Genomic DNA, 11825 nt, shown 5'->3' on the forward strand with positions numbered 1-11825 from the left:
TCTCCATCGCTGTCCCTGCTGCTGCTGACCGAGGTCCTGTAAGTGTAAAACACGTCCTCCCCCTCTGACATGTCTTTCAAATCACTGGTCAGCTCCACTGAAGATGGGCGGGGCTTACGGACGCCATGGCGAACCCTGGGACTTCGCCTGCCAGGGACAAAACAGAGTAAGGGTGGTTTCGCTTTAAAAATGACCACCCTGTAGATTCAAATGCAGAAGAAAGTCCTTTTATGAGGCTTCCAATCATGGGCATGCTTGAGACGACAGCCGACATCCGAATATCCAAATCCCGCTTCTCATTTGAAAAGGTCACACTCGTCCCAGCTGTCCCCGGTCGCTGCTCCACCCCCTCTGCTGATCCGGGGGTGGGGGGCTGCAGACTACCACGTGCCTCCTCCCATGCACGTGGAGTCGCCAGCCGCTTCTTTGCACCTGACAGTGAGGAGTTTGGCCAGGATCACGCCATTCCCCCCCCCCCCCGAACAGGTGCCCCAACCGACCAAAGGAGGCGCTAGTGCGGCAAACAGGACACATACCCACATCCGGCTTCCCACCCGCAGGCACGGTCAACCAAGCTGATCCCCGTCTTGGTAGGCAACGGAATAGACCGCCACACCACCCGGACGCCCCGGTAATACCGACTCTGAGTAAGAAGCGAACTCGTGGCGAGCAAGCAGAACTGACAGAATAAGCTTGTAAAATATAAAGTCAGTGGATGACACTCAGGCGCAACTAAGGATTGGGTTACGCGGTGGGGGGAGTCGTCACGGTAACGTAACGCCGGTGGTAACTCGGCTTCGTTTCAAACAAGGCCTCTGGGATTTGGTTCGTGCAAACTCCACCGCAATTACCGCCCGTCACCATTGACAAGCGGCGACACAAACAGCAATCCTCAGGATCAGTTGAAGCACTCGCTTCCAGTCGTACGCCGACAGTCGACAAGTGCAGTCAAAACAAACACTACGATAGGGATTTTTCCCCCACTGGGTCCTCCCACCGCGACTGACGTTATTCTCAATACTGAAATCTGCAAGCGTGGCTGAATTTAATAGAGGTGGGCGGATGAGGTGGGCGCCTGCTTCCGGTGTGGGAAGATGGCGGCGCGAATTCACGTTTCAGTACCGTCCACGCAGGGTCTTTGTCCACGTCTGCGTTTTAAGTTTCGTCTTCGTTTGACGGCGAGCTTGGTCTGCTGCATCCGGTGGGCCCGAGGACCCACCTTGCGCTGCCCGGACCCTGCCCGGAGCTGCAACTGAAGAGGTATGACAAGACGCGGAAGCGGGGGCAGGCTAAGCTAAGTGCTAGCCCATGCAGACCGGCCGTTCCGACAGTCATCCTGGCTGGCGTTCGTTCCCTTGAACAGTGTCATTTCATTTCACGTACAAATGAAGTGCTCCCGATTCCTGGACGTTGAAGTTATTACGACAGCGAGTTACGGCTGAGGTCCAGAATGAAACATCGCCATTATTTAAACCACTGGCATTTTCCCCGGGCATATACGGGGTCAGCGTTGCAAGTCGTACCAGTTGGGTGTGTTCGGGGGGGATCTAGAAGGCAGACTTTTGGTCTCTAGATTCTCCAGCGTGACGGACCTCCTCGGGACCGGATTCCAGACCATGCCTCCCACCACACGCCGACACACCGGGCCACTGCAGAATTAGGGAAAGGAGGTTGAGAGAGAACGAGAGAAATGTCGGCTCATATACGTGTGTATACACATCTTGTGTGCGAGCGGGTGTGTACCTCTCTTTGTTGTTGCCCAGGCCAAGGTGCTGTGTGATTAACTTGCTGTAGGCCTGGAATGTGGTGTTGTTCATTTTGGGGCTCCTGGTGGTCCGGTTGGAGCTGAAGAAGGTGTGATGATCGACACAGGACCTCCACAGGTTCTTGCAGGTCTTAGGGCAGGGCAGAGCCAGACACACCTCGCAGTCCTGAGTCTCCCCCTGCGAGACATGGCGGCCGGGGTCCAATTATCCAACTCAATCCTGTGTTTTTCTGTGTCAAGTGTCAGATAATCTACATATTTGCATGCTCTCAAAAGTCCAGCGGTGGACCGACTCACATGTTTGCGTTTGAGATGGATGAGAAAGCGTTTCCTCTTGAAGGAGATCTTGATGATGTTCCCCCTGCGTGAGAGGACGGTACGAGGGTTTTAAGGGCTAGAAGACAAAGGGCCGCAACAAACCGCTCTAACCGGCGCCGCCGGCACTCACCAAGGGAAGAAGCTGCAGCAAATCATATTGCAGAATATTGCAACGCCGTTTGAGGCCAAACCCACCAACGCCGGGCCATGGTTGGAGTCCTGAGAGGGAGGTTTGTGTGGTGGTGGGGGTTGTGGGGGGGAGGGAAATGGTTACAATACACAGCTGCATGTAGCATTGTTATTCGCATTTTCTTACACAATGCAGGAAGTACGTTTTCACATTCACGGACTGTCAGCGTTTTTTATTACCCACGCAGAGGGCTGCTGTAGTAGCCCTCTGTGTGCTGCCGTCGGAACGTTAGCCCTACAAAATAACAGTTACAGCGACAGTGTTGAAAATTGTGAGCAAAAACTGGAGCGAGAGAGGATACATCAAGAGATGAACCCAAGAGGTGGTGCTACCATGGCAGCGTGCAGCTCCATGCCGTACAACTCCAGCGTCCGCGCCGTGTTCAGGAAACACAGCTCGGCCTCACTCTGCTTCAGGCCCCTGCGGACACACACAAAGAGCTGAAAGCCCAAGATGGCCGACTCGACGACAAAGCGGCGGCGCGTGAACGGCGACAATTAAGGGGAAAAAGGTTCGGCTTGCAGTACTTGTGCTGTAGGTGCAGATCCTCCACCCTGGAGAGGAAGTCATCGTCCTGCCCTGGGAGGAAGTGATACTTGGACAGGTAGCCGGGGAGATGAGACGGACAGCGATCACCCAGCTCCGCTGTGGGGGGGAGAGAGAGAGAGAGGAAGCGAGAGGCTCGGCGTTACGAGACACACAAACGAGCGAGCGGAGCTGCTCGCACACAGACGCATCAATTTCTGAGCGACAGTGGCGAACCACTTACTGTGTGACCTTCCATTACAGGAACAATCACTCGCATTGATAAGAGTGACACCGTTAATCATTGGTTTTTCTGAGACAGAGCGAGAGACAGAGAGAGAGAGAGAGAGAGAGAGAGAGAGAGAGAGAGAGAGAGAGAGAGAGAGAGAGAGAGAGAGAGAGAGAGAGAGAGAGAGAGAGAGAGAGAGAGAGAGAGAGAGAGAGGGAGGGAGGGAGGGGAAGTCCACTTACATTGAACAGTGTAAGAGGCCAATACTACAGCTGCACTCAGCGGGCACTTCAACCTGCAATCAGACTCTGTGATTACATACTGTAACAACTATGCCCCAAATGGAGGCCGTGCAACACCAGGAAATTGTTTTTTTAAGTATGTGCTTATGTGTGTATATATATATATATATATATATATATATATACATACATATATATTTGTGGCACACATGCACACATATAATATGTTCCCATTGCGCCCAACTGACCTTCCCTCTCTGATGTCGCTCCTGATCTGCAGGAAGTACAGGTGCCTGCAGACACAAGGCAAAAGGAATTTAAATCACCACGAGATCTCAGAACAACCCACATCATTTACTGTCGGTGTACCACAAAAAAATGTGTGTTGTTCCCCCCCCCCTTCCTTTAACAGCTGATACTGCCTAACGTGTTTAGAAATGAGTCAGAATGAATTGGAAACTGTCAAAAGTTAAACTGACAATTCATCAACGGCGTTTCTTCCTGGACTCCTACGAAAAACACCAAGGTGTACATTACGGTTTCTGCAGCACACCACACAGTAAAATCCTGAGTGTTAATTTAACTCCGAGAGTGTAAACGTGAACCCAAGAGGACCCATTTGTACACTCTCAGAGTTAAATTAACACTCGGGTTTTTACCGTGTAGCTACATTTCCATCATGCTATTTTTTTCTCCCCAATTTTAGTCGGCCAATTGCCCCGCTCTTCTGAGCCGTCCCGGTCGCTCTTCCAAGCCGCCCCGGTCGCTCTTCCAAGCCGCCCCGGTCGCTCTTCCAAGCCGCCCCGGTCGCTCTTCCAAGCCGCCCCGGTCGCTGCTCCATGCCGATCCGGGGAGGGCTACAGACTACCACACGCCTCCTCCGATACATGTGGAGTCGCCAGCCGCTTCTTTTCACCTGACAGTGAGGACTTTCACCAGGGGGACGTAGCACGTGGGAGGATCACGCCAATCCCCCCAGTTCCCCCTCCCCCCTGAACAGACGCCCCGACTGACCAGAGGAGGCGCTAGTGCAGCGACCAGGACACATACCCACATCCGGCTTCCCACCCGCAGACACAGCCAATTGTGTCTATAGGGACGCCCGACCAAGCCGGAGGTAACATGGGGATTCGAACCAGCGATCCCCGTGTTGATAGGCAATGGACTAGATCGCTACGCTACCCGAATTACCTTCGAAAAGCATCTAACTTCTACCAGACACGCATGCTTTAGGAAAACACACTCACAGACCTCGTCTGTTCATGTTGCAGGGAGTTGGGGTCCGAGATGAAGAACCGTACTCTTAAATTCAGATAGAAGGGAGAGACGAGCCCTGAGGGGAGGAGATGTCACCTTATCAGTAACAAATTCTGCATCACAACTTCCCCTCAACCTCAAGCCAAACCGATCAAAGAAAATACGTGACACTGTAATAAGCGATGGCTCCAAGTAAAGACAGCGTTATTTGTCAAAATCTGGTACCTTTCAGCTGCTTCTTCAATGGTTTTTCGGGCTCCAACCACCTCTGAAGGAGAAACAGGCCAAGACGAGGCAACATAAACAACATAGCCTGTGGTTTTTTTTTCCAGGTCAAGAAACTACAACACGGTACATTACAATCTCGGGGGAAGTGCACAGCAAGATAAGGTTAAAGGCCAGCTCACCGGAGTGGGTGTGTTGGTTGTGATGGAGCAGATGGATGTGCTGGATTCTCGGAGCTGCAGACTGAACAGTTGCCTCTCCAGGAGGCCCAGATAGTCACAAACGAGGTCCAACAGAATCGCACCTTCGTCCTGTTTCTGGAAGGCAAGAACAACGTAGTCCCGCTGTTATGCTTAACGTGGCGGTCTTGAAGAATTCCACAACCCAGTAGATCTCTCGCTAGTTGACCATCTTTGAAGATTCTCCCTTGATTGGTCCACCAGAGAGGAGGTCCGCCTTATCCTCTGTAGCGGGCCACTCACTGCTCGCTAGCTAAATAAAGGTCAGCTCCAATCTTGTGTAAATTTATGCTCCACTTCATTTCACCTCACTCGCAGTTTTGGACTTGAGCACTGGCACACTTGCGTGGCATGTTTCTGTGAAGGGCTCAAGTTCACGCTTGCAACCAGTATGTTCTGAGGAAACCCAATCAATTGAGACATACTACTGTGATGATGTCACATATTAACTCCCTTAAAGTGATGGAAACCATGAAAATGAACCCGTTTTCCAAACAATTTGGGGATGGGGAGGTGGCTTTACCCGATGTAAAGTTTCAGCCAATGGTCACTAGCCATCTTCTCCAATACAAATTGGAGGAGGACATGTCAACGCTGTTGATATTGTTGTTGCGTTTTCAACATTTTAGTTCGCCGCCGGCAGGTGTCATCTATTGTATGTCATTGATGTGATGCATTAAGGGATATACACCAATGAGCCAAAACATAATGACCACCTGCCTAATATGCTGTTGGTCCTCTGTGTGCCGCCAAAACAGCGCCGACCCACCGACACATGGACTCCCCTGAAGGTGTCCTGTGGTATCTGGCACCAAAACAAAATATTAGCAGAAGATCCTTCAAGTCCTCCTGTAATTTGCGAGGTGGGGCTGCCACAGATCAGACTTGCTGTTCCAGCACACTCCCACAGATGCTCAACCAGACTGAGATCTAGAGAATTTAGAGGCCAGGGCAACACCTTGAACACTTCATCATGTTCCTCAAACCATTCCCTAACAATGTGCAGTGTGGCGGGGCGCAGTTTCCTGCTCAAAGAGACCACTGCCATCAGGGAATACCATTACCATGAAGGGGTGTATCTGGTGTGCAATGATGTTTAGGTAGGTGGCACACGTCAAAGTAACATCCACATGAATGGCTGGACCCCGGGTTGCCCAGCAGAGCATTGCCCAGAGCATTACACTCCCTCCACCGGCTTGTCGTCTTCCCACACTGCATCTTGGTGCCATCACTTCCCCGGGTAAATGGCGCACATGTACATGGCCATCCACGTGATGATGTAAAGGAAAGCAGGACTCATCGAACCAGGCGACCTTCTTCTACTGCTCCAAGGCCCAGTTCGTGTGCCCATTGTAGGTACTTTCAATAATGGATAGGTGTCATCATGGGCACTCTGACCAGACTGTGGCTATGCAGCCCCATATGAAGCAGGGTGTGATGCACTGCATGTTGTGAAGCATTCCTCCCGTAACCATCATTAAAATGTTCTGTGACTTGTGCCAGAGTAGATGTTCTGTTGGTTCGGACCAGCCAGGATAGCCTTCGTTGCCCTCACACGTCAATGAGCCTTGGGCACCCAACACCTTGTCGCCAGTTTGTGGTTTGTCCCTCCTCGGACCACTGTCAGTAGGTACTCACCACTGCTGACCGGGAGCACCCCACAAGCCTTGCTGTTTCAGAGATGCTCTGACCCAGTCGTCTGGCCATAACAATTTGGCCCTTGTCAAAGTCGCTCAGGTCTTTACTCCTGCCAATTTCTTCTGCATCCAACATGTTGACTATGAGGGCTTACCATGTAATCTACCCAGACCTAGACATGTGCTTGTTTGGAAATGATCAACATTATTCGGTTCGCCTGTGAGTGGTCATAATGTTTTGGCTCATCAGTGTATGCTTGGCACACAAGATCTGTTTGGAGCAGTATTAGTAGAAGGGCACATCAAGTGCGTCAAGTGTGCATTGACAAATCTGACTGTGTCATTTCTGGGATCAGGACTCACGCTCACTTGATATCTGGCACATGGACGCACAGACAAGACTGCAATACCACAAGTGTTGGCAGTTGGAACAGACCAATACTATCTTTGTCAGACGAAGCAGAGCTTCTCCAGAGAGGAAGTCCTGCCTTGTCCTCTCTGGTGGACCAATCACCGCCGACTGAAGTAAAACGTGTCAGTTCCTATCATGGCTAATACGCGCAGCTTGAAGGCTTTTCAAGGGAAGCTGTTGCACCAGCACCGTTTTTTTTCTTTCTTTCATGCAAACTCTTTCAGAAGCAAAGGCTTTCATGAATTGAGAGTGAGCTGAATCATTATTGTTTTACCACAGTCGACGATAGACAGTAACAAAATGGACATTGGCTGAAATGAATACATTCTGATGCAAGCAGATATATTCTTACGTTCTTCAATACTCTGAATATAGTTTTATGATATAGTTTTTCCTCTACTTTAGCACTGCATTTATGTCCTTAGTGTCCTTTTTGTTGAGCATCCCAAAAAGTCAAAATCCTCAAATTTGCAAACATACTGAGCTAACAACAACAAAAACCCTCAACTTGAGCATATAGCTATAAGAATTCTGAAAACGTATACTGAAGACGAGTACAGGAGCTCCGAGAGACACACAGGGTGACAGAAAGTGCCTTGATAAACGGACGTCGCATCCAACACTGGAATGGATTCATTTCAGAAGAAAATGCTGTATTTGCCATATCATTACCACCTTCCTCTGTGTGTGCAGGTGTGAGTGCGATGGTTTAAGGTGGAGAGTGGGGTCATTTGTTGACAACAAGAAAGGCTTTTCAAGTGTAAACCACCAGTTTTCCCAAAACGCATTGTATGCAGCACTGGGTGGAAAAGTCCTTGAAACCAAGGTCACGTCGCTCAGTGTGAGAAGCAGATCAATGGAGACGAGAAAGAGGAGTCTCTCGCCACGTCTCGCGCTGACAGTACAATCATTAGCAAAGCACAGAGACAGATACGAGCAACACATGATCTCTGCAGTGACGGAGAAGGACGAGCAAGGGTGTGTGTGTGTCTGTCTGGGTGTGCGCACTTGCACGCGTTACTCACACTGACTCTGAAAGTGTGGATAGTGCCGTCCAGCAGCTGAACTAGGCAGAGTAGGTCAGGTTTTGGCATGTCTGTTACCAAGGTAACTCGGCCTCCCTCTCAAGATAAACAACCCGCCATCCGCTCATCACTATCAAGGAACCTAGGAGCGACAGAAACACACACGTACTCAACACATGGAAATCGTCAAGATGTTTCAAAACTGCTGTCTTCCTAACAAAATCCCTCACAGATGATGACACTGTGTGGTGAGCAATATGTGTGTTGGACACAGTATCAGGCACTGGTGACTAATGCGCCATGAATGCGAAGGAGTGACTCTGTATTACTCTTTGTGTTTGCATGTGTGCGTACAAGTGTGCGTGTGTGTGTGTCTGAGTAATCCATTATTATTTGGCCTGGGTCTCAACATGTCCTTTCCTTCCCTCTCCCTCCTGCCCTCCCTCTGTGTGTCTCCGCGTTCTGCAGGGAGCTGAATGATAAGAATGCTAAGTATTCCCTGAGTTAAGCACACCCCTTCTGTACAAGGGGGGAGCAGACCTCAGACCTGCTGCTAGCAGCGCTGCACACAAGCGTGCACGCACGTACACCACCCCACACCCACACACACACACAATACAAGCAAACACAAACAGGTGCATGCACACACACGCGCATGACATGCATGTGCACACACACACACATTCATTCGACAGCACTGTTATAGTACAACGTTGTTATTTGCAGGTGTTACGGGCACAAAGCCAAGGAGTTACCCATGCTCTAAAAAATCTATATATCTAAATGTGCGTGCGCACCCTGATGTGCGTGTTTGAATGTGTGTGTACATACATGTATTTCGCCCCGGTTGTCAGGTCAGCTATTCAGTGGCTCCGGGCTGACTTGTCCGAGAGGCGTTCTGAAAGACACACAAAGTTTTTCTAGTTAATGTTTGAACGCAGTGACACGCTCAGAATACATCAAGCGGAGCTGGTCTTGGTCCGGGTGACTTATTTTCCACGGAAGCGGGTCCAGGTTGAGAGCACAAGCCTGCGCAGTATTGATTTCACACGTGCATATTATCACTGACCACGTCTTCTCAAGTACGTGTAATACTTGTGTTATTGCAGCAAGTATAACAGGAGCATGATCAATCTGGCATATCACGTGCTTATATATAAGTTGTAATTAACTTATATTAAAGAGGTCTCGCAACTTTCAGGGGGGCTACGTGTAGGTTTGGGGGCTGTGCTGTGAAGTTATCAACGCAACACTCTCGTGTGGTTTGCCAAAAGAAACGCACGCGGACGCTCGTTCACCACAACACCCGCAGCGCACACGCAGACCCACGTCTGCTGTAAACACACGTAAGCGAGGCCGTGTCGGACGTCACAGGCAGGGCCTCGAGCGCACGACCCGCGCCGCGCCCGTGACCTCTCGCGTACTTTGAGCAAGCGCGGACGAGCGAGAGAACCCCCCCCCTGTTGCCAGGCGCCAGCCGAACCGGCTGCACCCCGAAAGGAGGAACACGCCGACCCGCAAACTCTCCCTCTAACCCCCCCCCCTCTCGGCCTATAGAAGGACGTTTCGGGGAGGGGGGGGGAGAGAAGACGTTAGCTAAAACAAAGATGCTTTTACTACCTCAGTCGTCCTGCTTCAGAGACGGCGCGTTTCTTATTTAGTTTCCTTTTCTTCTCCTCCCCCCCCCCACTCTCCTCCTGGCGGCCCGGGGGTCGTGCTCCGGTGCGGAGAGCGGTCGGGACGGGGCGCGTCCTCCGGCGGGCCCTGGTTTCAGGTAAATATCCGGGACAAGTTTTCTCATCCCCGCCGGTCGCGGCGCGATTATGCGCGGCCCCGCCCCTTCGCCGCGCGCGCGCGCTCGCGCGAGACGGAGACGCGCGTCTCCCGACACGGCCGCGGAGCGGAAAACGGCCGGGCGGGTACGGGAAGCGCTCCAGGCGTCTTTGCAAAATAAAGCGCCTTATTTTAAAGGGGCTCTCGATTACACGTGGACTCTTTGAAACTAATGAGCGACGCTAAAAGCCCTGCACATTTACGAGGTGTTGAGACATTTTGCCCCGCTATTTTCAATTAGCGCAGTGTTTCCCCAACCCAGTCCTCAAGGACCCCCCCTATCCTGCAGATTTTCATTGTAACCCTGCATAGGTGGCCCCCCGCTTGTACTTACTCGACCAATCATCTCGCAGCACTTAATTATGCAAGGTGTGCAACGTCTGACAAAATTCAATGCTGATTGGTTGAATAACTACAAACAGGTAACCTGTTCAGGGTTGCAAAGAAGATATGCAGGATAGGGGTTCCTTGAGAACTGGGTTGAGAAACACTGGATTAGCGTATGTCATGTATTTACTTTGTTATTGTTTGTACCCTTATTTTCGTAATACACTACCGGGTATTGGTCACGTGACATTCAATCTCTGCGCACTTCCTGATATGCTGTATAGAAACGTTTGCGCACTGTTCCCTTTGGCACTTTGGATATCTCTATGCATCTTTGGATGGGGTGTATATTTGCCATGTTTGTTTTATAATGAACTTTCTTCAAGAATCTGCACATGAATATGAACAATGTTCAATAAAAAATTTTTTTTTTAAATGAAGCGCTTTATTTTATCGTTAGGGCAATAAATACGTTGGGGTTGAATAAACTGCGCAGTCGAAAGGTATTTAAAAAAAAAACTTTATCGCTGCCCTTACAAAAAAAAGTATACTTGTGCAACCGGTTATTTTCTTGCCCGGTGCGGGATTCGCTACTAGTTGTACTGCACCACAAGGCGACATCACTGACCGCTCGACTAAAGGGTCAGATCCGTTAGCTAGGGGCTATAGCTAGGGGATAAAGTGTCTTATTAGTAGTTTACAGTCGCCACCCTCTCCCGGAAGTGCGCCCTCTGTTATTCCCGCGCTCCGAAGAGACTTCTGAGGGATCTGCACCCTTCCGGATCCCACCGCTGCCACCAATGTAACCGGTTATTTTCTTGCCCGGTGCGGGATTCGATACGAAGTGTACTGCACCACAAGGCGACAACATTGACCGCTCGGCTAAAGGGTCAGCCCCGTTAGCTAGGGGCTAACGTGTCTTATTACTAGTTTACACTTGGAAGTTGAGTTTGTTAAGTAAACTTAAGTAAAGTTCAAGTGTATTATCAATATACTAGTAGTATACTTGTAAGTAAGTACCTAAAACGTAAACTGAGTTTTTGGTTGGAAACAAGCACACTAATAGCACCCTGGAATAAGCTGCTTAAGGAAGACTGTGGTCAGGTGAGAGGCGTTGGAGTGGTTCAGTCTCCTTCACTTTAGAGTTAGCCTTCTGTGTGTGGAAATATGTGCAAAATCAGCTTTTAAGCAGCCAAAGCAATGGAAATGTATGCATATATTGATATAGTATATGCTGCGTAAACTCAGCAGATCACCTGCTCTGAGATGAGGACGCAATACTGGGTGGTAATACGTTAAAAAAAATGTTCTCTGAAAATAAACGGGGGCACATGGTGCCGCTGACTCCTCTGGCTTGCTGTCCGTCGCCACCTGCAGGAGACATGGGGTCATGTCCTATCATACAAAAAACACATTTCGCTCGTGTTATGTGAGACATACCAAGCGTTGGCCAACATTTCTGTAGTTCGCCGGTAAGCGAGGCAGTGAGACAGACAGACAGACAGATAGACTGACTGAAAGACAGACAGAAAGGCCGAGACAGACTGGGACAGACTGAAAGACAGACAGATAGACTGAGACAGACTGAAAGAGACAGACAA

At 50.1% G+C, this 11825-nt stretch overlaps 1 protein-coding gene across 3 annotated transcripts in view; it reads right to left on the reverse strand.

Annotated features, from left to right (window-relative positions):
- ptpn3 (protein tyrosine phosphatase non-receptor type 3) overlaps window positions 1-9918 on the reverse strand; it is an 18307-nt gene extending 8389 nt beyond the window's left edge. The window contains exons 1-15 of one of the 3 annotated variants that reach the window (XR_008810737.1): window positions 9685-9918; window positions 8896-8962; window positions 8065-8206; window positions 4934-5068; window positions 4752-4794; window positions 4521-4602; window positions 3518-3562; window positions 3270-3322; window positions 2801-2918; window positions 2606-2693; window positions 2214-2302; window positions 2063-2126; window positions 1744-1943; window positions 1524-1649; window positions 1-147 (exon numbers count right to left, since the gene is read on the reverse strand). The exon at window positions 1-147 is cut by the window's left edge and continues 15 nt beyond it. Coding sequence is in view for 2 of the 3 variants with exons in the window: in XM_056286427.1 (XP_056142402.1) it covers window positions 1-147; window positions 1524-1649; window positions 1744-1943; window positions 2063-2126; window positions 2214-2302; window positions 2606-2693; window positions 2801-2918; window positions 3270-3322; window positions 3518-3562; window positions 4521-4602; window positions 4752-4794; window positions 4934-5068; window positions 8065-8133 (1259 nt within the window). In the remaining variant the exon portion in view is untranslated. The remainder of the gene's footprint in view (window positions 148-1523; window positions 1650-1743; window positions 1944-2062; window positions 2127-2213; window positions 2303-2605; window positions 2694-2800; window positions 2919-3269; window positions 3323-3517; window positions 3563-4520; window positions 4603-4751; window positions 4795-4933; window positions 5069-8064; window positions 8207-8895; window positions 8963-9684) is intronic. The other 2 variants (XM_056286427.1, XM_056286426.1) reach the window with 2 other exon arrangements.
- Window positions 9919-11825: the final 1907 nt, after the last annotated feature.

The sequence above is a fragment of the Lampris incognitus genome, chromosome 9 (assembly GCF_029633865.1).
Source record: "Lampris incognitus isolate fLamInc1 chromosome 9, fLamInc1.hap2, whole genome shotgun sequence".
Taxonomy (NCBI): Eukaryota; Metazoa; Chordata; class Actinopteri; order Lampriformes; family Lampridae; genus Lampris; species Lampris incognitus.